Source organism: Cetorhinus maximus, chromosome 21, assembly GCF_964194155.1.
Source record: "Cetorhinus maximus chromosome 21, sCetMax3.hap1.1, whole genome shotgun sequence".
NCBI lineage: Eukaryota > Metazoa > Chordata > Chondrichthyes > Lamniformes > Cetorhinidae > Cetorhinus > Cetorhinus maximus.
This window is the reverse complement of record NC_135899.1, coordinates 80,438,158-80,464,137: the sequence shown is the minus strand read 5'-3', so window position 1 is coordinate 80,464,137 and position 25,980 is coordinate 80,438,158. Positions and strand designations below refer to the sequence as shown.

The 25,980-nt window shown below is 41.7% G+C and overlaps 1 protein-coding gene across 1 annotated transcript in view; it reads right to left on the bottom strand.

Moving 5' to 3' along the window:
• Nucleotides 1–25,617, bottom strand: part of LOC144696047 (mannosyl-oligosaccharide 1,2-alpha-mannosidase IA-like) — a 142,164-nt gene extending 116,547 nt beyond the window's left edge. Inside the window, exon 1 of the mRNA XM_078567252.1 lies at nucleotides 25,040–25,617. Coding sequence (XP_078423378.1) covers nucleotides 25,040–25,546 — 507 coding nt within the window. The 5' untranslated portion in view covers nucleotides 25,547–25,617. The remainder of the gene's footprint in view (nucleotides 1–25,039) is intronic.
• Nucleotides 25,618–25,980: the final 363 nt, after the last annotated feature.

Below are 25,980 nucleotides of genomic sequence, written 5' to 3'. Positions count from 1 at the left end.
GGGCTGAATGGCCTCTTTCTGTGCCATTAATGACTATGGCTCTGTTTCCTTTGGTCGGTATTCTTAGGGAGATCATAAATACACATACCTAGAGCTTTATTTGAACTATTAACCAAGAAAAGTCTTCAGAAATATTTTTACAATGCTGTTACACTGAGCAATATTGATGTATAGAAGGTATTTAAAGCAGTGTGGATGGAGATACAATGCAGTATTTCAGTAGATACATGTCACATTATAGACCATGTGCCTTATACTTGCAGCTTTTTTTATGTTGAAAAAAAAAACGCAACTTTAAACAGCAGCAAGTAGCTGATTCAAATTCCAGCTGCACTTTCTGCAGAAGTTAAATCCTGCCTCTGGTATTTTGTCTCCTGCTTGAATGTTGTGTCTGTGTCTGTCCCTGACACCTGCTCTCCAACTCACCTCTCTCATCTGCTCATATTGCTTGAGTTTGGTGTCTTGAGATCGGCCTTTCATTATATGCCCACTTGATTTTTCCTTCCAGCGATGGAACCCACTCCATTAATTGTCTGACTGGATTTTCAATCTAAGATTGGTGCTGATTTTAATCCTCACTGCCTCCAGTGCTGAAGCGACTTGTTTTGAGGAGTAACACATGCAGGGGGATTTGGCTTAATGATGGCAACAATTAGAACTGGAGGGAAATCCTCTCGCAACCACGTGGGGCTGAGAGACTTGTGACACAAGAGGCGGCCGGCACGGGGGCCACGTTGAGTGAATTCTACCTGTGTTATTATGTGGGGCACAAGGGCAAGTTTGGCCATGAGTTTGAGTTCAGGCTGGACGCTAAAAATTTCCCGGATTGTCCAGAGCTCACGGCGTGGCTGTGAATCCGGAGCCTGGGGAGGTTAAGAGGTGGCAGAGGGGGTGGAGGGAATGCCGGGCCCAGGACCCCACTGCTGCTGCTCAATGTCTTTGAGTCAACGTGCAGCAGCAGCAACAGCAGTAACCCACTTGTACAGCTCCCTGACTGTAAAAAAAAATACAGACCTTGCAACTTCCTGCACACAGCTTTCTCATAAACAGACATTTCAGGTCTTTAAAGCTCAAGGTTCCCAGGATCTAAAGCAGCATCAATATCCCCAACATATCTGTCTACTGAACATTAATTCCTTGGCTGTGATGGCCTGAAGATGTGAAACGCAGTATAGTATTTGCATTCCCTGCTGGAGCTTTACATGGAACTTACAGCTCAGAAACAGGCCATTTGGCCCAACTCATCTATGCTGGTGTTTATGTTCCACACAAGCCCCCTCCCATCCTTCTTGATCACACTATCAGGGTAATTTTTAGCTTCTTCCTTACTCATGTGTGTTTATCAAGTTCCTTGAATGTATCGATATTATAATCATAGAATAATTACAGCACAGAAGGCGGCCATTCAGCACGTTGTCTGTGTCAGTTCTCTGCAGGAGCCTGGGGAAACATCCTTCCTGCATCTACCCTGTCGCTAAGAATTTTGTATGTTTCAATCAGATCACCTCTCATTCTTCTCAACCCGAGAGAATACAGGCCCAGTCTCCTTAATCTCTCCTCGTAGAACAATCCCACCATCCCAGGAATCAGTCTGGTGAACCTTTAGTGAACTCACTGAATGTTAAATATATCCTTCCTTAGGTAAGGAGACCAAAAATGTACACAATACTCTAGGTGTGGTCTCACCAAAGCTCTATACAATTGCAGCAAGACATCTTTACTCCTGTACTCAAGTCCTCTTGCAATAAAGGCTAACATATCATTTGCCTTCCCAATTGCTGCTGCATCTGCATATTAGCTTCATGAACAACAACTCCCAGGTTCCTTTGGACATGAACACTTTGCAATCACTCACCATTTAAGAAATACACTGCATTTCAATCTTTCCTACCAAAGCAGATAGCTTTACATTTTTCACACTATGACCCATCTGCCATGTTCTTGCCCACTCACTTAGCCTGTCTAAATCCTCTTGAAGCCTACTTGCATCTTCCTCATGAGTCACATTCCTACCTAGTTTTGTCATCAGCAAACTTGGAAATATTACAACTGATCCCCGCATCCAAATCATTGATATGGAATGTGAATAGCTGGGGTCCAAGCACTGATCCTCCCACTAGTCACAGCCTGTCAACCTGAGAATAGCCTGTTTATTCCTACCCTATAGGAGAGAAGCAAGAGAAAGACGCAGTTCTAAGTGACTCAATTTTTTGGGGTGGATGCAGAGGAAGTGGGAAAGTGGACGTGAAAGGTGAGGGATATAATGAACTGATCCGAGATGGCTTTTCTCTGTGATTGAGACAAAAGGACAGAAAGGCCACGTGAAATGGCAAAATAAGGGGGGTGGCTGTGAATAGGGGCAAGAGAGTTTGTGGAGGGAAAAGTTAAGGGAGGCTAAATGCTCAGCAAATGAACTGGAGAAAGGGGAAAGTGGACTGAGATAGAGGTTGAAATTACCGAAGATGAGAAGACACTCAATACAGAAGCTAAGGGAACAAAAAATTGAGGATATCTCAGTGAGAAACTCAGGACAGGGCTTGGGTGGGCATTGGAGTGCAAGAATTTTAAAGAAGAGGTGAGAGGCGTGAAACACAAATCAGCTGCTCAAAGGAGAAGGTGCCAGAGGAGTGGGGGACAGATCAGTGAGAGATTTGGTTAAATTCCAGGAAATGCAGAAGCCATTTGGCACACAGCAAAGTTCACAAGCTGCAGAAATGAACCATTTTCAGTGCTGTTAATTAAGGCCTAAGGGTTGCCAGAAAGTCATCACCACAGTTGGGTGGACCTGGTGGTAGTCATACCGAGAAGCTTCTATAGAGAGAAAGATGTTGTCACTCACGTACCAAGTTTCCAAAAAGACCATGTTAGTTCATGCAGTCACCCTCAATAAGAGCCTCATTTGCAAGTGGACGGACAATCTGGCAGAACTGGGGAGATGCCAGTGATTTCTTGATCACCTGATAGCATCCAAGGGGGCTGGAAAGATTAGTCCCAAGCCTGTATGCTTGGTGGGAAGGGTGTCAAGAGAAGATAGGGTGGAGTTGTTGTTCATAAGTATGGAAGTGCCTCGAAGGGCTCTTTTGAGAATGTCATCCGAGGCACAAAGTTACCTGAGGAAGTCAAGCTGGGAAAGTGGCTGGAGTTCAGCTACAGGATAGCCCTGATCCAACTGAATCTGGAGCAGGTTAAAGGGGCTGAATGGCCTACTCTTATTCTTATGCTCCCTAAACCAATGAGCCACTCCTAACAAAGCAATCTCCTCAGAAGCAATGAATTTTCAGTCAGTTAAGAAAAGCTTCAGGTGGCTGTAACTCCTCATTACCCCTCTATATCTAAAAAAGTCCTCTTCTTAACAAGAACTGACATCTGTACGGCGCTGTTAATGTATAAAAACGTTCCTAGATGGATCAAAGAGAAATTAGAAGGCAAAAACAGACACTGTGCCAAAGGAGGAGATATTAGGTAGGATCACTAAAAGTTTGGTTAAAGGGGTGGATTTTAAGGAGAGTCTTAAAGGAGGTGGAAAAGCAGGAATTTCAGAAAGCAAATTACAGAACGCATGGTCTAGATGGCTGACTGCAAGGCTGCCAGTGGTATAGTGAAGGGAGGGAAATTGTACAGAGTCCAGAGCTAGAGAAATGAAGATGCTTCAGGGTTTGTAGGGCAGCAGAAGGGTTTCAAACACAAGATGGGAAATTAAAATTGGAGGCTTTGGGAGGCTGGGAGCCAATGTAGACACTAAGGACAGGGATGATAGATCAGTGGGACTTAATGTGGGATAGGATAGGAAAGTAGAATCTATGGTGGATGAAGGATAAAACACATCAGAATATATCAAAATAGTCAAACCAGGAGAATACAAAGGAAAGGATAACTTTAGTGACAGATGGGCTGACACGGGTACAAATGTCAGTACAGCATAGATGTGCACATAGAATTAAAAACAAATTACATGGAACAGGCTGTTCAGCCCAACCAGTCCAGGCTTATCTTCCACATCATGAGCAGTAGTTCTAATCATATATGTACACCCTGTTTCCATATCCCTTTATCTTCAACCATCTATCTAAACTATTCTTAAATGTTGGTATGGTCTCTTAAATCCAATGAGGTCCACAGCCTCATAATCCTGTGTAAAATAAGTTCATCTTAAGTCTCCTTGTTCTGGACTCAACTGCTGGAAACAAACAGTTTGTTTCAATCTACTCTGTCCACTCCTGTCATAATATTTAAACATTATCAAATCACTCCTGAATCCCCTTTTTTCTAATGAAAATATAGTCATCAGTGCAAAGACTACACAGCAAGTTAAGGTCCCCTATAAGACTGGTCTTCAGACAATTTGGGGCAAATGTGAATCGCAAAGTCTTGGAGCTTGGACAGAGGTCATCTGCTAGTTTCACACCCAATGTAGCAACCAGGTCGCTTGGAAAGGCAATCCTTGACTATTTCCAGCCTAAATACAACAGTGTGATGCCAGTATCCATCTAGTATATCTGAAAGGTACCACAACTTCAATATTTTGGACAGTTTTATGAAGCAGACAAATGTTCTCCACCCTGCTGTAGATATGAAATGGGGATAAAAGGACTAATGCCTGTCAAGTCCAATAGGTATGTTCTAAGACCTACTGGCTTTTATTACAGTCCGGAGAGGCCACTCTGAAGGATTCAGTCACGTGTCATGCCTTCCCATCACCCTCAACAAAGATGTCCATGTAGATTTTAAATGCTCTAACTTGTAGAAGTGTATTGTTCTCCCATTTAGAAACAAGTTCTTATATTCTTGGCCAAAGCAATGGTCTCAGGCAATAGCTTGAATTTTGGAGATTTATTTCAGAAGGCATGAAATACAGTTTGCTGTACTCTATTGGACTATGCAACAAAAGACAACTTCATTTACTAGGTGCAAAACAAATTACAGACACAGGCATTATTTCTTGAGCAGTACAAGATGTCCTGAACACCATATGCCTATGCACTAGAGGGGATTTCCTAAAAACTGATCACGTGCAGCACCAGATAATATTTACCAGATTGAGTGCAGCAAATGTAAAGTTGGTTTCACAATTGTCCCTGAACCTGAACAATTATGCAATAATTTTCTGTCCAAGGCATTTTTGGCTCTCCTATTTTGTGTTTACCTATTGCAATGAATTAATTTTGCAAGCCTCTTCAGATTGTTTATTCTTCAGTAACAATTCTCTGTAATTTTATGCATTTTGAAATATTGATTTACTTTTTCATCTTTCAGGCTTTTTTTTCCCTTCATAAATTTGACTGGCTTTCAAGAAACACTTTTTTTGGTACTTTGCAGTAACAATAAAAGCTCAATTTTAGAGAACTGATGCCTTCTATTTTTAGTGTCTACCACCCTTTGCTATATCAGCGTGTCCATATCATTTCTATAGGCCATGCGGTCTATTTCTCAAGGCAAACACAATAAATTGAGTAACTTCAGTTAACATTTGCTTGGCTGATTTAAGTTGAAGCTTGTTGCAACCCCAAAAAATGGATGCCATCAGTCTGGGAGCATACCAGTTACCCCACAACCTTTCTAAAAACATACAACCGTTTGAAAATAAGCCCTACAAAGCTAATTTACATAATGCAAACGAATCTCACAGCTGTACATTTTGTACATCCTTTAGATACTCTCCAACTCTCCATTTGCAGAGCCCAGCAATTTCTGGCAGTTCAAAACAATCTGCAATATTGCTTGATTACAATCAAAGCCTCCAGCTGCTCAAAATTATGGTTTAATAATCTTTTGAAATATGGAACTTCTTAATTTTTATTTTGGTTAAATGTAAATTTGGAAATTAGAAGTTTCAATTGCTGCAAGAAAACAGATTTTTTCCATAAAGCATATAAAATGCTTTTACTGATCCATCAACAAGCCACTACATTGAAATGTTTACATTTGGCTTTCCATATTATAATACATGAACATAACTAATAGGATATTCCCATCACAAATGTTTACAATAGGCAGTTTCCATTGCAAATGTAGGCAAGTGTTACAGGGAGTAGCGCATGTAGGCAGGAATGCACACTATGTAATATTTTAAAGTTTTACATATATATCATAGAATATCCATACAGCACAGAAGGAGACAGTTTGGTCAAATAAGTGTGCTGGCACTTTTGATAAGAAATCTAGTTAGTTCCACTCAACTGTTCTTTCTCCATATTCCTGCAATTTCTTTCTCCTTGAAGTATTTATCCAACTCCCTTTGGAAGGCTATTATTGAATCTGTATCCACCACCAATTCAGTGCATTCCAAATCCTAACTATTGTGTAAAGGTCATATTGAAGGGGTGCACTAAAGTAGTGAACAGGAGAATGTTTATGGACGTTATTTATATGGGCTTCCAGGACACATTTGATAGGTAAATTAATGACCTAGTTCCGAAATTAGCTGAGTGACAGGAATTACAGAGTAGGGATAATGGACAAGGTGCTCTAAATGGCAACATTGCCCCGCAAGAACCACTGTTGCAGCCTATTCACGTATTAATGGTTTAGCAAGCTCCATATTCAAATTTGCCAATAATACAAAGATAGGAGGTTTTGTAAGCAGTAAAGATGGAAGTATTATGTTACAAAACAATATCAATATCAATGGACAAAACTGTGCCAAATGAATTTCAATGTCAGCAAAAGCAAAGTAATTCATTTTGGACCTACAAAGGATAGAGCAGGGTACTTTCTAAATGGTGAGAAGCTAGAAACCTCGGAGGTTCAGAGACTCAACGGTCCATGTATATACATCATTAAAATGTCATGAGCAGGCACAGAAAATAATCAAAGGCTAATGGATGCTGGCCTTTATACTAGAGGACTAAAATACAAGAGGGTAGAGCTCATGCTGCAGCTATACAAAGTGCTGGAGTACTGTAAGCAGTTCTGAGCATTAAAGCTTAGGAAGCAAATACTGGCACGTGAGGACACATGGCAGCATAGATTTATCAGAATGATACCCAGCCTCCGAGGTTTAAATTATGAGGAGAGTCATCTAAGGTTGTATATTTCACAGAATTGTGAAGGTTAATGGGTGTCTCTATCAAAGGTTTCAAGACATCTGGGGGAACAGATACGATAGATAGAAACAACTTCCCTGGTTGGGGATCCTAGGACTTTGGGGGCGGGGTGCGCTGGTGACAGTAAGTCTAAAATTAACACCAGCTCTTTCAGCAGTGAAATTAAGAGGTTTTAAAGGTTTGGAACTCTTCTGCAAACAGCAATTAATGCAAGGTTAACTGTTAATTTTAACTCTGAGATTGATGGGTTTTTGTTATCCATGGGTATTAAAGTATATGAGACAAAGGCAGATATGTGGAATTAGATCACAGAACAACTATGCGCTCATTGAATGGTGGAACAGGCTCAAGTGGCTAAATGCCCCACTCCTGTTCTTATATGCCCACAATAAACAGCCATTCACTACAACACTATTTTCTGTCCATTAAACTCATTTTGTATCCATGCTGCTCCTGCCCTTTTTTATACGGAGTTTCAATTTTGCTAACAAGCCTATTATACGGTACTTTATCAAATGCCTTTGGAAAGTCCATATACACAACAGCAACTGCACTGTTCTCATCCACTCTCTGTTAGCTCATCAAAAAACTCAAACAAGTTAGTCAAACATGATTTGCCCTTCACAAATGCCTGCTGGCTTTTCTTTAGTAGTCTACACTTGTTCAAGTGGCTGTTCAGTTTTTCCTGGATTATTCTTTATAAAATCTTCCCAACTACTGACAGTAAATTGATTGGGCTGTAATTTCCAAATTTATCCTTCTCTTTTTTTTGTACAAGGATGTAACGTTTATAATCCTCCAGTCAGCTGGAACCACCTTGTATCTAAGGATGTCAGGAAGATTTAATAATTTTCATAATATTATTTGGAATTTATTGTAAAGTAGGGTAATAGCGGGGCTTGTGTGTGTGTGGGTGGGAGGGTGGGCTTAATTAAGGACAGCTGGTCTGAAGACTTTGATGTAAGAAGAGGATCTAGGTTTGAAATGCTAAATAGGTAAACACAGGTGAAGTTTTAGAATGTGAGGTGTAAAAACAGCATCTGCATTTTTAAATAATCCAGAGTAGCTTGAATTCAAAAGACGGGGTGAAATGTTACACCTAGCCAGCGGAAGTTAAGAAACAGTATGCTTATTTTTCCCAAAGATTACTTGTAAAATTGATACTATGATAGATTTTTATTATCAGAGAGGTAAAGTCCAAAGACAATGAAACAATGGGAATTTGCATTCAAAGGGGAAAATATGTCTAAAGGAGAGAAGGCTGTGTGCAAGGGAAGGCATTTTTAAGATTTAACACAAGTGTGAAAAGCCTCAAGTTGCTGTCTACAAGGAACCAAAGCTGAGGAAAAAGTCACTCTGAATTCGACTGTGAAGGGTGTGTGCTTTGCCTGGGTCTGTTTAAATCTATGCATTTTACTGTTGCCTTAACGGAGGTGTAACTGGGAGTTAGATTAATTAGGGGATTTAGAAGTTATTATAGCAGCAATTTGTAGATATATGTATGGGCTTATAATCTTTTCTTTTATTAATAAATGTTTAATTTAGTTTTGTAAAAAACCTCTAAGCCTTGGTGGCCTTCTTCAAACTGAACTCAAAGCCCGCATCTCAACATAAATACAAATTGCAAGTAGTTGTGGCAGCTGCTTCAAGCTTACCTCTGAGATTTGAGCAGCTTAACATTTACCATCTGCCTGCCATAACAAAGGAAGATTGGAAGACTGTGGCCAACGCCTCTGCAATTTTTATCTGTACTTCCCTCAGCAACGTAGGATGCATTCCATCTGGACAAATTGAATTATCCACTTTAAGACATGTCAGCCTTTCAAGTATCTCTTTATTTTATTATCCACTATCCCAGCAACCCCCTCATCTATTGTAGCTTCGGCAAAGTTCTCTTCTTTGATAAACAGTTAAATAGATTTTTATAAATAAATCTTTAATCTGATCACAGTACTTCCTAACTACAAAACTATCCAGCTTTTCCCCATGATATATCACTATGTTCTTATTTATAATGGGTCTGCTTATGTAAACGTCACATTCTAACTGCACAACCAGGCCACAGAACAGCACTAGCAAATCAGGGAGTTGTTATTCCCAGTTCAAAGCATCACACCTGTTAGTAAACTTACATAAGCTTTTATTTTGAAAATGAATTGTAATTTTTAATGTTTAAATTTTTCTTTTCATAATTCCGTTTTGACTAGTTATAGGCCATTCAACTCCCACCTCCGTGGCCTCCCCAATATGTTTCAATATCATTAGCATCCCTCCTGCTGGGCCCTGTCTGCCCCTTTGCCCAAACTCTGATTTCAGCAATTCCACCCATAACTTTATTCTGCTTCTTCCCCTGCTCGGGAATATTGCCCTCACTCCTATTGTTCTGCTACATATTCCCACTTTGAACAGCCTTTTTTCAGCTGCTTCAATTCACTGCCCCCATTTCTCCCTCTATAGCCTGATCTGACACCATAATTACATTTGCTAATATCTGCACCACAGCAGCCGAGATAGAAAAGTTTTTTGTAGAAATACATTTCCACAGAAGGAATCCCAGTCACCAGAATAAAACAAAGGACATTACTAGGAGTTTGATAATTGCTTGTATGGGAATTCCATTTCAACTGTGTTGTGCACAGCTGAATTGTCTTTCTGTGCTTCATGCACATAATGGAGTCAAGCTGCGAAAGAAACCAGGATTCTAATACACAAGTGCTCATTACTTGGTTATCTTAACAATCCCATCTGTATAAACAATTAACAAATACTCAATGTAGTTTTCACAATTAGTTCTGACAATCATGAACTTCAAAATATTCAATGTTTAAAATCAAAGTTACAATCGTGCGTTTTTTTCTATTACTTTAGAAAAATAGATCTCCTGCTCTACGGGATATTAGAGATATGGCCAATGTAGTTTAGCATTTTACAACTCGTATTATAGTTATTTGATTTGTTCAAGAAATTTTCACCTTTAGCCCTGAAATGCTTACTTGCATCTTGCTCGACCAAAAATATCACAATGGCAGAGAATTTCAACAAGGGATCTGACCACTTAGATCTACTTGTTCATTTCAGTCTAAATATTATCAAGGTAATATTTAAAATGACTGCTATTAAGAAAAAAAGCTTTCTTAATGTTTATTTGCAATTTTGAAAGTTGTGAATTTACCAGCAATGACAAAGATGCGGCTGTTGTTGTTTAAATCTCTTCTCCAGGTGCTTGTTATGGTGGCTTCAGAGAGAACCAGGCACTATCGGCACACTATAGCTCTTGATGGCTGGAGGTTGAGAGTTTGGCAGTGAGGCGCTGACTGAGAAGGGCCGCCATAGTTAGTAACTAACGCACGTACACTTTTAATCTCCTGTATTTTGTCATCCAGTGAGTTCTGGCTTTGGTTGCTTTCCTTTCCCCCTTGTGGGTAAGTACTTCGATTTTACCCAAGTCACCTCCTCTTTAACAGCAGCCTATTGTTCCATTCGTTTTGTCTGCCAAATTTTCATTCCAGTTTAGCAGGAACAGGTCCATTCTCAACCCACTGAAATTAGCCCTCCTCCAATTAAGCATTTTTATGCTAAATTCCTCCTGGTCTTTTTTTCATAGCTAATCTAAACCTTATGATACTATGATCACTGTTCCCCTATTGGCACTTGATCCACTTTGCTGTTGGTTTGCTTACATCACTGGGCTCTCCGAATTTAAATGGCACAGGCACATGGGCACATGAGCGGTGGGGAGAGATAAGTACTTTAATAATGCAAAGTAAAAGACCTTCCTTAGGTGATCGCAAATAGACAAAAATGTTTTAAATGTTATTATGGATTCTTCTTGTACCACTTATTGTGGTGGCACATTGTATACCTTAAACAACTCTGCTTTATTCTTTTGATGATCTGAAAATTATGCCTTTGAGCTCGCAATTCAACTACTGGAAACAGATTTTCCAATTTTTGTCAAAAACCTTCCTAATTTAGAATACATCTATTAGATATCATCTTAAATCTCCTCTATGAAAAGAGTCCCAGTTTCTCTAATATCTCAATATATAAGTAAAGATGCTGATTATTATGACTCTGCTGATCTTGCATTTTTCTGTAATTTATCTATCTCCTTTGCACTATTTGACAGTCCACAATATACTTCTAGAGTTAAACTTCCATTCTTCTTCCTTAACTTTAATTTCCTCAACTCAAATTTTGCACCATCCCTATATTATAGTGCTGCAATGGAATCTTTAATTAAAGATGCCACCCATCAGCACTTTTTTCCTACTTCAGTGCTCCTTGAATGTTTTAGAACAAAGATGTTCAGGTTCTGGCCCAAGGGCTTTAACTTATTAAGCAAGACACACAGAAGTTGATTTTATTTTGTTTAGAGATCATACAGTACTGCATATATTTGCGGACAATCTAAGTGTAAACAGGTTAATTAAAATTACTGATCACAAAACTACATGACTATTAGACACAAGTAAAATCAGAGATACAAAAATGTTTCCTCATTTTTGTGGACATAGAATAAATTCCCAGCAGGAGTAGTTACCGCTGGATTAGTTATTGCCTTTGAAAATAAGGCAAACATCATCTTTAAGTACAAGAAACTTGGAATAGGTATGGCTAGAACAAGTATTCTATAATCCTGTGCTGGTGAAATCAATTTTTTTTGTGCAACACAAGTAGTTTATGGTTGATTAATGTACATTGCAATGGGGCATTGATCCTCAAATGTGATCCATTACCTTCAAGGGCCAAGGAAAAAAGTCAAATTCCATACAACTATTGGATTCAAGGTGCCAAAGTACCCATTAATTTTGTTTTCTTAAATTTTTAGTTAGCTGCTTTTGTGAAGGTAAATTTTTAGCATGAGTCGAAGGAGTCCAACAAATGTTTTTTTAGTTGCATATTTTGGTGCTTCTGGCTCAAATAATCTCCTATTCATGGATTTCAGTTGAAATGGGAAAACATGTCTCATGGACATCATTGTTTACATCAGACACTAGTCATGTACTTGTATAGGTAGTAGCCGGAACAGTCCTGTACCAGTAATGCAGTTATTTTATTCGCAAGAATATAATCTTCGAGAAGTTTCTTGCACATTAAGATTTCTGACCTATTTGTCACATAGGTAACGTTGGCGTGACTTAAATTAAAAATGTTACCTTCAAGTTAAAATTCAGCATTCCGGTAATTGAAGTTACCATAGCTGCAAAAGGATGAGAGATTGGGTAGTGGAAAAAGGGGAGAGGAGGTTGCGTATTAAAGTTAGAATGATCAGTTTGTGGAATATATCACATTCTTAGTAGGCAAACAGATTCATTCCCCTGTTTAAGAGAGTGCATCAGCTAGGCCTACAGACAGCTGGTCAGATCAGGGGTGACGCCAAGAAGAAAATGTTATGTGAACCCTCTAATAGATATATTGTAGCAGGTTTCTTTAAAAAGAAAAAAAAATTTTTTGTTCATGAGAAAGGAACAGAAAACTTAACGATAAAGCAAAATACTGCAGATACAAAATCTGAACTAAAAACAGAAAATGCTAGAAACACTGAGCAGGTCATGTAGCAACTATGGAGAGGAAGGTAGGGTTAAGGGTTCCGGCCTTTCATCATATCTAAGAAAGTTAGTGGCATTAAATTATGATTTGATTATACCTGTAGCCCTGTGTTTCTGGCTGTAAAATAAAGCGGCTGAATACACTGGGGCCCAGGAATAATGGGATTCAAGACAGAGCAAGCTTGGTATAATGCAAGTCTTTGTGTTAGACCCTAAAATTTACATTTAGGTTTAATCGCCAAACAAACAATTCAACAAAATTAAACCGTCAAACTTCTTAATTTCAATTCACACTTTATATGGAAAAATGAATTTAAATATATATTTATTAGTCAGAAATCAGTTCTTTATTAACTGCTGGATTATCAGTTACTCTTTCATTGCTATTTTAATAAATTTTTAATAAAACACAATTAGGTTTAAAACTGGCCAATGACATGGCAGCCAAGTGACTAAATAAAGGGCTTATCCAGTGAAATGTTTCCACTGTAATTGAACGCTGTTTTTCTCTGCATAAAAAATGGGTCAAATTTAGGATAGGACCATTCTGTACTTGCACTGATACATATATGATCACCATGAAATAATGTCTAATGAATCACAAAAGAGAAAATCTTAAACCATCGCAGAGAAGCTGGATATCATTGACCAGAACTGGGAATGCACTACACAAGCATCCATTTTGAAAAGATCTAGTCACAGCTTCTTTCCCTGCTGAATTAAAGATGATTCTGGATGAAGGAGGATTCATCAAAAAATAAATCTACCACTGTCACGAGAAGGCTGTATATGATAAATTGTTAGCAAAGACGACAAGAAACAAAACCAATAAAACATCAGATTTAAACAAACAAAGACAAGGTTGAGTGTGCTCTTTAGCTGAAACAAAACTGGTTGATACAAGCTGACTCCACTATTCGTTGGAAAACTCACTAAGTCACACTGCTTCCATCATCTGAACCTAAAATTACTACCATGCCAATACTCAAATAACGCCAAAGTCTGGATGGCTTCATCAATTTTCAAAGACTGGTTCCATCATGAATTCATACCAAATGTCAGAAAACATCTCAGACAAAACAAACTACCAAAGAAGGTCATCTTGCTACTTGACAACTGTTCTTTCTGCACATCCACCCTCAGAGAATCTGGTAACACAAGATGCAAATACCAAATGCGTCTATCTGCTGAAAAACACAATTTCAAAAATTGACCAAGGCATCACATCAATCTTCAGCAGAAGAGAATTGATAGATAGTAAAGACGACGTGACAGCTTGCCTGAAGAAACTGAAAGGGAAAGAGGGAATGTACATATGCGTCTTTGGCTTGCAAAAAGTGATAAATCAACTATCTAAAACTCTTGGAAACATGCACAATGTGTTACATTCAAGACGGAAACTAAAAGCAACAAGATGATTCGAAGGCTTCAATGAAGAACAAATACATGAAAGTGAATATTTAAGTGTGGACTATGAGAGATTCAATGCCCACAATTTAAACAACTCCAGGTCCACACTTGGGAGCCGAATTAGATAATGACAAGAAAGCATGGTTGGAAATCAACAACAAAGAAGCTGCCAACAAAAAGCTGGCAGATGATGAAATATTAGCCAATGTAACAGGTCCAAACTCTCAAGACGTCCAGCAAGCTGAAGCAGATGATGACAAGATGATTTATTTTAAACTAAATGCTCCTGTCTACAAAAGAAATCATTCACTGAATTAAATTCTAAACAGAATTCCAATACATTGAATTTCAACATAGAAAAATATTGCAACATTTGAAGATTAATTTCAGATGTTCAATCTTCTCACTAAATACTCCTCTAGTTCCTCAACTAGCAGTCATGTTGTGTATACAGACATGCAACCTGGAGAAATAATCAGCGAAATACTTCACAATTCAATCGAATACTGAAATATATACTGCTTGAGGAACAGCATCTCATCTCTCAACTAGGCACTTTACAGCCTTTCGGAATCAATATTGAGTTCAACAATTTCCATTCAAAACCTCTGTCCCCTTAATAAAAACAAAAAGCTAAAAGCTACTGCGGATGCTGGAAATCCAAAACAAAAACAAAAACAGAATTACCTGGAAAAACTCAGCAGGTCTGGCAGCATCGGTGGAGAAGAAATCAGTTAACGTTTCGAGTCTTCACGGCCCTTCGGCAGAACTGAAGCATAGTTAGGAGAGAGGTGAAATATAAGCTGGTTTAAGGTCGGGGGGGGGCGGGGGTGGAAAGAGAGAAGTTGAGGGTGTCACAATCACCACACCCTCAACTTCTCTTTTTCCCCCCCGCCCCCCCCACCTTAAACCAGCTTATATTTCACCTCTCTCCTAACTATGCTTCAGTTCTGCCGAAGGGCCGTGAAGGCTCGAAACGTTAACTGATTTCTTCTCCACCGATGCTGCCAGACCTGCTGAGTTTTTCCAGGTAATTCTGTTTTTACCTCTGTCCCCTTTCTTTTCTTGGACATCAGCTGTTGGTGGTGATTCTGCCTTCCCATTTACACCTTTTCTAAACACATCTTTGTTTCTTTACTTGTCCCATTACTTTCCCCATTTGCCTTTCACTACCATCTCTTTTGTCATTTTAATCTCTCCAGCCTTCCATCCTATCATCCTTTCTTTTTTCCTCTTTCTCCCTTCTCCCACACCCACACCCCCATTTCCCTGTCTAGCTTAAAAACTATTACATCTCATAAAACTCCCAGTTCTGACAAAGGATCACCGGCCTGAAACATTGGGCTAGATTTCCCACCCCGACCACACCCACCTGCCCCCCTCAACACCCCCACTCCACCCCCCGGCTAAAAATTGCCCCACTGGTGGCCGGGCCACTGGTGCCACCTCTGCCAATTGTAAATTTGCAGTGGGAGCAGAAGCGGGCAAATAGGCTACAGGCAAGCTGACCTCTGGATTTTACATGTCCCCCTGCCTTCAAATCTGCTGGTGGGGAGCCTAAAATCCAGCCCATTAACTCTGTTCCTCTCTCTACAGATGCTGCCAGACATATAGGTATTTCCAGCATTTTCTATTTTTATTTCAAATTTCCAGCATCTGCAGTAATTTGCTCTTGTATTACTGAAATGTATTGCTTTTCCTTATTTTGACGACAAATTCCCAAAAACCTTGAATTGGTAAACTGCACAATTTGCCTTAATACTACAAGATGAATATAAAAGAGCAATCAATGAATTTAGTTTACTTTGTTACAAGTATCTGCATAGTTATGCTAATCCTGGCTCAGGTCAATCAGGTTTAATCGGTTACACAGTACATTAGATTCTATTCTGCCTCCTTTACAAGAACAAATTTACTTAGTAATTAGCTAACTTCAAATAGACTTGAAGGAACACAGTACTGTTGATAAGAAATAATTATTAAAATTACCCTGGAAAAGTGAATAAAAATAAGACCCTGGAAAAGGAGCCTCTTAAGTTTGTTCTACCATTCAACAGATAATGATTGACCCCTACCTCAAATCTATTTGCCTGTTTTTTTCTCCATACCCTTTAACACCCTTACCCGAGGAAAATCCATTGCTCACCTACTTGAAAATTTCAATTAACTCAGCATCCATAGCCTTTTGATTAGGGGTGGGTACAGGGAATTGAAAGAGTTCCACCAGTCTGTGTGGAAAAAAGTACTTCTCAATTTCACTCTTAACTAGCCTAGCTCTAATTTTAAGATTGCGCACACTTGTTCTTGATTCTGCCACCAGAGGAAATAGTTTCACAATCAAACCTCTATCATTTTGAACACCTCAGTTATATCACCCTTCAACCTTTTAAACCCAAAGGAACATGTCAAGATTATCCAATTTTCCACATAATGTTTTAAGCCCCATTGCCATTCTGCTGAATCAGCATTGTACCCAGACAAGGCCAATATATTGTTTTAAATGCAACTAAATAAACGCATCTTCGTCGCATCTGTTCTGGTGATGTTAACTTCCACAAAAGCACTTCCTTTTTCCTCAACTGAGGATTCTCCCTCGCTGTGATTGACAGGGCCCTCTACTGTATCCAACCCATTTCCCACACCTCCCAAAACCGTGATAAGGCTCCCCTTGTCCTCACTTTCCACCCCGCCAGCCTCCGCATTCAAAGGATTATCCTCCATCATTCATGCCACCTCTAGCATGATGCCCCGCCAAACACAATCTCCTCCCACGTCACCATTCCAAAGGGACCGTTCCCTCTGCGACATCCTGGTCCACTCCTCTATCACCTCCAACGCCTCATCCCCTTCCCATGGCACTTTCCCATGCAGTTACAGGAAGTGTAACACCTGCCCCTTTACCTCCTCCCCACCTCACTGTCCAAGGCCCCAAACACACCTTCCAGGTGAAGCAGGGATTATTTACTTATACATCTTTCAACTTAGTCTATTGTATTCGCTGATCACAATGCAGCCTGCTCTACACTGGGGAGATCAAACGCAAACTGGCTGACCGCTTTTCAGAACACCTCCATTCTGTCAGTAAGCATGACTCCAATCTTCCTGTCGCTTGCCATTTCAATTCACCACCTTGCTCTCATGCTCCTCGGCCTGCTGCAATGTTCCTGAGAAGTCCAATGCAAACTGGAGGAACAGCACCTTATCTTCCGATTAAGCACTTTACAGCCTTCTGGACTCAACATTGAGTTCAACAGCTTTGGACCATGAACTCTATCCTCCATTTTGTATTTTTTTTTTTCCCCTAGAGCAAGTCTGTATCTTGATCTCATGTTTTGCTTTCAGACAGCACTGACCTTATTCTGCTATTAACACCTACTCTGGACCAATGCTTTGTTCTTTTACTACTACCATTCCCACTCTCTCTGCCTTTTGTTCCATGACACCTTTGCAATTTAATCTCCCCTGTCCTCTAACTTATCCCTGAGATTCCCTTTTTGTTCCACGTGACCCTCCCCTTTTTCAACAACTATGAAACCCATCACATTTTTGCCTCTCTTCAATTCCAAAGGAGTCACATTGAGCTCGAAGCGTTAACTCTATCTCTCTCTACAGATGCTGCCAGGCCTGCTGAGTTTTTCCAGCACAGGAGATGATAAGATGATAAGGAGCAGTATCAGTATGAAACAAAAGCAATAAGAATGAGAGAAATAAGTGAAATGAAACATGCATCCAAAACATAGAGGATGCTGGAAACACTTGTGGAGAAAGCAGCAGAGTTAACACTTCAGGTTTACTGAAATGGGTACAGTAGCATAGTTCTTACGTTACTGAATTGAGACATGGACTAATAATCCAGAGAACACAAGTTCAGATCCTACTATAGCAGTTTGTGAATTTCAATTCAGCTCCAATTCTGAAATAAAAAGCTGGTATCAATAAAAGTGTCCATTAAACTATCAAGATTATTGTAAAAACCCAATTGGTTCACTACTGTCCTTTAGGGAAGTAAGCCCTAATCCTGATCCGGTCTGCCCTATGCATGACTCCAGGTCCACATCAATGTAGTTGATTCTTAACTACCCTCTGATACAATGCAGCGGCTTGTTAGTCCATTTCAAAAACTGCCATAATAAAAACCACCATAAAATTCGGGTACAGCAAGGCACGCCCAGTCGAGCAAGCAAAGTCAACTTCACTAACATCTGGGAACTAATACTTAAGTTGAGAGCATTGTTCTACAGAATAGTCAATGACAGATATGATTGACTTTGTGAGCATGACTACCAGCCAACATCTCTCAACACCTATCCTGGGAATGTCCGATACGATGGCACGCCCAGAGATGGGAACATAGTTAGAATCATAGAGTTACACAGCACAGAAACAGGCCCTTCAGCCCACCGTGTCCGTGCCAGCCATCAAGCACCTATCTATTCTAATCCCATTTTCTAGCATTTGGCCCATAGCCTTGTACGCTATGGCCTTTCAAGTGCTCATCAAAATACTTCTTAAATGTTGAGTGGGTGTGACCCTGGAAATCCATAGCTCATGTCTTATGGTTTCAGATTAAGCTTCCTGCTGATGATCGCTACTGTCATCCCTCAGCTGATGCATCAGTGGGCCTCCATGTTGAATACCACTTGGAGGACAATAAATATAGCAAGGGCACAGAATATACTCACGGTGGGGGAAACTCAACATCCCATCATCAAGAATGGCTCTATAGTATCATCACCACTGACGCAGCTGGCAGAAACTTAAAGAACATAGCTGTCAGTCTGGACTTGCAACAGATGGCAAGTGAACCAACACAAGTAAATAATTTATTTGTACTCGTCCTCACCAATCTACCTGTCACAGGTGTCCGTAACACCATCACACTGTCCCTTCGGAGATCAAGTCCTGTTTTCACTATGCACTACCACTGCACCAAATAGGACAGATTAGGAAAGAGGTTGGCAGCTCAAAATAAGCCACCCATGAGACACTATGAGCCAGCATGAGGAGCACAATTCTTTTCTGCTACAATGTGTAATCTATAGCCTGGCAAATTCCTCACTCCATCAACAAATCAGATGATCAATTCTGGTTCAATGAGCCATGTAGAAGAGCCAGGAACAATGCCAGGCATACTTTAAAAATGAAGCGCTAACCTGATAAAGCTACAAACAATCGATCATATGCATTCTAAACAGAAGTAGCATGCTATAGAGAGAGCTAAACAACCAATGGATCAAGACAAAGATCTGAAGTCCTGCTGTATTGAGTGGTCATGGACAATTAAACAAGTAACAGAAAGAAAAGACTCCATGAGCATCCTATCCTCAATGATTGCGGAGCCCAGCATGGGAGTTCAAATGACAAGGCTGAAGCGTTTGCAAACATCTTCAGCCGCAAGTGCCAATTTTGGATGATCCTTCTTGGTAATCTCCCAAAAACCTCAACATCAGATGTCAGTCTTCAGCCAACTCAATTCACTCCACACAATATCAATAAATGGCTGAGACACAGGACACAGCAAAAGTCATAGATCCTGAAACGTTCCCGGCAGCAGTGCCAAAGTTTCTGCTGCAGAACTAGCCGCATCTCAGGTCAAGTTGCTCCAGTACAGCTACAACTCTAGCATCGACCAGAAAACGTGGAAAATTGCCCAATGTTCTCTCCAAGTAAACCAGAACAGAATCAAGCCAGCCGATTACTACCTTATCAAACTACTCTGAATAAGCAAAGTCCTATCAAGTGTCACTTACTCACCGATAATCCGCTCACCAATGCTCAATTGGACTTCTGCAGGCCCACTCAGCTCCGGGTCTCATTACAGCCTTGGACAAAAGAGCTGAATTCCAGATATGAGGTAAAATGATTGCCCTGATTCAAGAGGGCAAAGGACCAAGTATGGGACCATAAAGCCCTAGTAAAACTCAAGTCAATGTTCAGAGAGAAAAGTCTCCACTGGCCAGAGTCATAACTAGCACAAAGGAAGATGGCTGCAGCTGGGCATCAGCAGGAGCAGGGAACTTTCCAGCTGCTGGAAAAATAGCTAGCACAATTATAAATGCTTAAAGTTACTGGAGGTCAAACATTTCAGCACCAGGACATCGCTACAAGAATTCTTCAGGACAGCATTCTAGCACTTGTTGTTTTATCAATGACCTTCCCCCATGAGATCAGAAGTAGGGCTGTTCATTAATGATTGTGGTACTCAGCCCCATTTGCAAAATAGTAGCACACACCCACATGCTGCAAAACAAATAACATCCAGGGTTGAGCCAATAAGTTCCAGGTAACATTTATGCCACAAAAGTGGTGGACAACATCCACATACAAGAGTTTAACCACCTCTCCATGACTTTCTCACTTTCAATACCCTGAGGGTCACACATTTACGAACTCAACTTGCCCAGCCACATAATTTGGTGACTGCTAGAGCAGGTCTGAGGCTGGTTTTCCAGCAGCACACACAAGGTACAACCAAGATGTATATTCTCCATTTGTCTAGATGGATACAGCTGCAATACTTTAGATGCTCAAAGCTCCCAGGACAAAAGAGCCTGCTGAATCAGCAGCCCAACCACCACCTTAATCAGGCATTCCCCTCCATCACCAGCACACCATGGTTGTATTCTGTGGTATCTACACGATGTATTAGAGCAGCCTGTTAAGTCTTCTTCAACTGTATCTCTCAAATCTGCAACCTCAACCACTTAGAAGGACAAGGGCAGCAGGGGGAAAGGAATAGGCTTCAGGATGACATAGACAGGGCAAAGAAATGGGCAGAAGCATGGCTGATGGTGTTATATGCAAAAACATGTGGTGATGATGCACTTCAGGAGAAGTGACATGGAAAAACTGTATATCATAAAATGGCATGATTTAAAAGTGTAGGTGAGCAGAGAAACCTTGATATCCAGATACACAAATCCTTTAAAAGTGACACAGCAAGTTGATAAGGTGTTTAAAAAGGCAAATGGTTTACCTGGGTTTATAAATAGAGGCATAGGATGTAAGAGCAAAGAGGTCATGATGAATTTTTCTGTGTCACTGGTTGGGCTTCTGGAATATCGTGAACAATTCAGAGCATCACCCTTCAGGAAAAATGTAAAGACCTCTGAAAGAGTACAGAGGATGTCTACCAGAGATGAGGGACTTCAGTCATGAAGGGAAGTTGCAAAAGTTAGAGCTGTTCTCCTTCGAGCAGAGAAGGTAAAGAGGTGGCCTAACAGAGTAGAGAAAAACTATTCATTCTAGCTCATAAGTCATAGTCTTAACAATCAGCAAAAGATCTAGAAGAGAGTTGCTGTTTTCACACAGAGTTGTTGGAATCTGGAACACTACTTGAAAAGGTGGATCCTAATTTCATAAATAACTTAAAAAAGGAATTGGGCGGGTACTTGAGGATGCGCAACTTACAGGGTCAGACAAAAATTAGGGGTATGGGACTAAGCATGACTGCTCTTTCAAAAGGCCAGGGATGATGAGCCGAATGGCCACCTTCTGTGTTGTCTGTTTCTTGATTCTATGAAGTACATGAGTAGAGTTGAGGAATAACATTTGAGAGGCTTCCTTCATCAAGATACAGTGGCAACACAGAGCCAAGAGAGCTGCAGATGGCTTGTTGCAATTGTTGGTCCACAATATCTAATGCACCAGCACCAATGACCTCAGCTAACATAGAACTTTGCGACTATGCACTCTCAAGACAAGTGAAATTAGTATATTAGTACATTAGTAAGGAAAATGAATATCTTGTTACCACTCAAGGACATTCGCCCAAGGACTATCCTCCACCTAATTTAACCAATGCATTTGCCCAGGGTGCTGCTGTCACCATGCACAACTAACTACTTGGAGTCGTAGGTTTGAGTTGTGAGCAGCATTGAATCCAGAGCAGGAAGTCCATTTTCAGGTATTGTGGCCACCTCCTGGTCAAGAGGGCAGAGCTATTCCTAAAATGACATATTCGACCTCAATAAAAATTACAAAGAAAACTAGAAATAAAAACAGAAAATTCTGGAAAAACTCAGCAGGTCTGGCAACATCTATGGAGAGAAAAACAGAGTTAATGTTTTGAGTCCATTTGACTCTTCTTCAGAGCTGAAGAGAGGTAGAAATGTGGTTTTATGCTGTTGAAGAGAAGGGGTGGAGCAAAATAGAAGGTCAGGGATAGGCAGGAGCTCAGGAGAGATTTGACAAAGATATAATGGACACATGACAACGAGAGTGGTAATAATAGTTAAAAACTAAGGCAGCTGTTAATAGTGGCATAAAGTTCAGTTAGCTGAACGTGTTAACAGTAGAACAAGGGTCAGGGGAAATGAGGGCATAAGAGCAAGATGGTGAATTAAAATGGCAAGTGCCAGGCAAGTTGGGGTCATGCATACCAACTGAACGGAAGTGTTCGGCAAAGCGGTCACCCAGTCTGCATTTAGTCTCCTCAATGTAGAGGAGACCGCATTGTGAGCAGCGAATATAGTAAACTAAATTGAAAATGCAAGTGAATCGCTGCTTCACCTGAAAGGAGTGTTTGGGGCTTTGGACAGTGAGGGCTGAGGAGGTAAAGGGACAGGTGTTACACCTCCTGCAATTGTATGGGAAAGGGATGAGGTGTTGGGGGTCACGGAGGAATGGCCCAGAGTATCACGGAGTGAACGGTCCCTACGAATGCTGACAGCGGAGGTGAGGGGAAAGATGTGTTTGGTGGTGTCTTTTTTGAATAGCATGTTAACATGTGCAGCTTTCCAATCTGCTGGCGCCTTTCCAGAATCTAGGGAATTTTGGAAGATCACCACCAATGCATCTACTTTCTCTGCAGCCACACCTTTAAGACCCGAGGAGTGGGCCATCAAGTACGTCCAACTAAGGACAGTGGATTTTCTTCCCTAAAGCATATTACTGCATTAGTATGCCAATCCAGTAATTTCGTAGTCCCCATTACTGATAACTGGTGGCTGGAGGATAATCCTTTAAATGCGGAGGCTGGGTGGGGTGAAAAGTGAAGACAAGAGATGGTTCTGGGAGGGGTGGGAAGGGGTGATGGCAGAAGTGCGGGAAATTAATTGGACACAATTGAGGGCCCTGTCAACCAAAGTTGGAGGGAAACCTCAGCTCAGGAAAAAGGAAGACATGTCAGAAACGCTGTTGTGGAAGGTGGCATCATCAGAACAGATGCGATGGAGGTGGAGAAATTGGGACAATGGGATGGAGTCCATACAGGAAGCAGGGTGTGAGGAGGTGTAGTTAAGATAGCTATAGGAGTCAGTGGGCTTGCAACGAATATTGGTAGACAGTCTATCACCAGAAATAGAGACAGAGAAGTCAAGGAAGAGAAGAAAAGTGTCGGAGATGGACCATATGAAGGTGACAGAGGGGCGGAAATTGGAAGTAAAATTGATCAATTTTTTCCAGGTCCAGATGAGAGCACAAAGCAGCACCGACACAGCCATCAATGAACTGGAAACAGAAGGTTTCCGGTGCATCGATGACTGTATCAGTGCTGCTCAAAACTGGGAGAGGGCACGAGTAGGACTGGAACAAGGAATTTTCCATATACCCCAGAAAAAGACAGGCATAAGTGGGGCCCATGTGGGCACCCATGGTCACACCATTAACTTGTCTGACTTCATCCAAATAAAAGGAGAAATTGCTCAATGAGAGAACGAGTTCAGCCAGGCAGAGGAGGGTGGTGGTGAATGGGGATTGTTTAGGCCTCTGTTCAAAGAAGAAGCGGAGAGCCCTCAGACTGTCTTGGTGGGGGATGGAGGTGTAGAGGGATTGGACATCCATAGTGAAAGGGAGGCAGTCAGGGCCAGGAAACTGGAAATTGTCAAAATGACATAGGGCATCAGAGGAATCATGAATGTAGGTGGAAAGAGACTGCACAAGGGCAGAGAAGATAGAGTCAAGGTAGGAAATGAGTTCAGTGGGGTGGGAACAGGCTGAAACGATAGGTCTACCAGGATATGCCTGTTTGTGGACTTTAGGAGGGAGGTAGAAGCAGGCTGTGCAGAGTTAGGAGACTATGAGATTGGAGGCTGTGATGGGAAGATCGCCAGAGGAGATGAGGTCAGTGACAGTCCTGCAAGCAATGGCGTGATATTCAGTGGTGGTGTCATGGTCCAGGGGGAGGTAGGAAGAAGTGTCTCAGAGTTGGCGCTCAGCCTCTGCAAGATAGGGGCTGGTACATGCCAGACAACAACAGCATCACACTTGTCAGCAGTTTTGATAAAGTCAGGGTTGGATCTGAGAGAACGGAGTGTAGCAAGTTCAGAAGGAGACAGGGTGGAGTGAGTAAGAGGAGCAGAGAAATTAAGACCGCCGCTTTCACACCAACAGCTTTCAATGAAAAGATCAAGAGCAAGTAAGAGGCCAGAGGGAGGGGTTCAGGTGGAGGGAGAATGCTGGAGGTGGGTGAAAGGATCTGTTGAATGGAAGAAATAGAAAGATTGGCACACTGCTTTGAATGCTTTTAATATTCTTAGGTTTGTTTGCTTTTCGTCTTCCAACTATTATTGAAACATAAATATATTTCCCCAGACAAAAATAGAAAATGCTGGAAAAACTCAGCAGGTCTAGCAGCATCTGTGGACCTCTGAAGGGTCATACGGAGTCCAAACGTTAACGCTTTCTCTCTCCACAGATGCTGTCAGACCTGCTGAGTTTTTCCAGCATTTTCTGTTTTTGTTTCAGATTTCCAGCGACCGCAGTATTTTGCTTTTAATATATTTCCCCAGTTTTCGTTATATGCAACTATCCATTAGACTATCGCTATAATCAGACACAGCTTCCCAGCACAACTGTCTGAAAAACCTGTAAAGGGTCTTCCACACGACGACATCCAGAGCTCCAAGTTAATGGTAATGCCACTGGCCCGATGATAAATACAATCCAACGTGGGCCGAATCCATTGTGTTCCCACAACCGCTTCTAACACCAATCTATATCTCTGTTGCCAGTGTTTCAGCGGGTTTTATTTTGGATCGTTAGCCCTCTTCATTTTCAGTTCCGATTTACATTTGGGGTCACCTCAACTCTCACCTCTTTGACTTTCTCCCGGTGGCTCCTCGCGTCCTGATCTGCCGACTCTGTCCCTGCTTCCAGCAGTGGCGCGGAGCGGCTGTTGCTGGCTTCCAGCGCCTCTGCCCCGTTCTCTGAACCCTTCGGTCTGCGCTCTCTCTCCGTCACCTCCTGGCGGATCGGCTCCAGCACCGACTCCTTTCCGAACCTGTCCTTCTCCCTTCGCCGAGCGGGACCGATGTGCGCCTCTGTCTGACTCTGCCGGGGGCCGGCGGGGGCTCCCCGTCCCCGTCCCGGTGCCAGCCCCAGTCCACTCCCTGCACCGTCGATGCGCTGCGGCTCGGCGGGCAGCAAGAAGAAGCGGCGGAGGCGCACGGAATCCGGGAGGAAGAAGATGGCCCCGAAGCACACGGTGACCAAGGCACTGAGCAGGATCAGGAAGACGAACCGCTTGGAGAGGCGAACACCCCCGAAGCGACTGCCCAGCCCCAGCCCCAGCCCGGACCCTGAACACAGCCTTCGGATCATCAGCACAACAAGGCAACGACTGAGAGTGAGGGTGGGTCGCAAACCCCAATGGGATCTTCCTCAAAGCCACCCCCTCCAAAAAAAAAAATTCTAACTCAAAAGGCTCGGTCCGAAACCATCCCCTCCCCACACACACCCACCCCCCTCCCCGGGGCTCGATGTCACCCTCGGGCCGCGCAGCCTCACTCTTCCCTCCCGTTGCTCCGTTGCCTCGCAACTGACCGTTAGCCTCCGTCCGCTCGCGCGCCGTGTTTTTCTCCCGTCACAATCCCTCAAAACACGGCACCGGAAATCCCGCCTCCGCCTCCAGCATTAGTCAACCTTGTTGTCAGTTAAGATAACGGATCGGCGGGAAGAGGCAGTCCGCGCGCTCGACGGAAACGTCGGCAGGTAGACCGAAAATAACGTGAAAGACCACACTGCAGTGTTTTCAT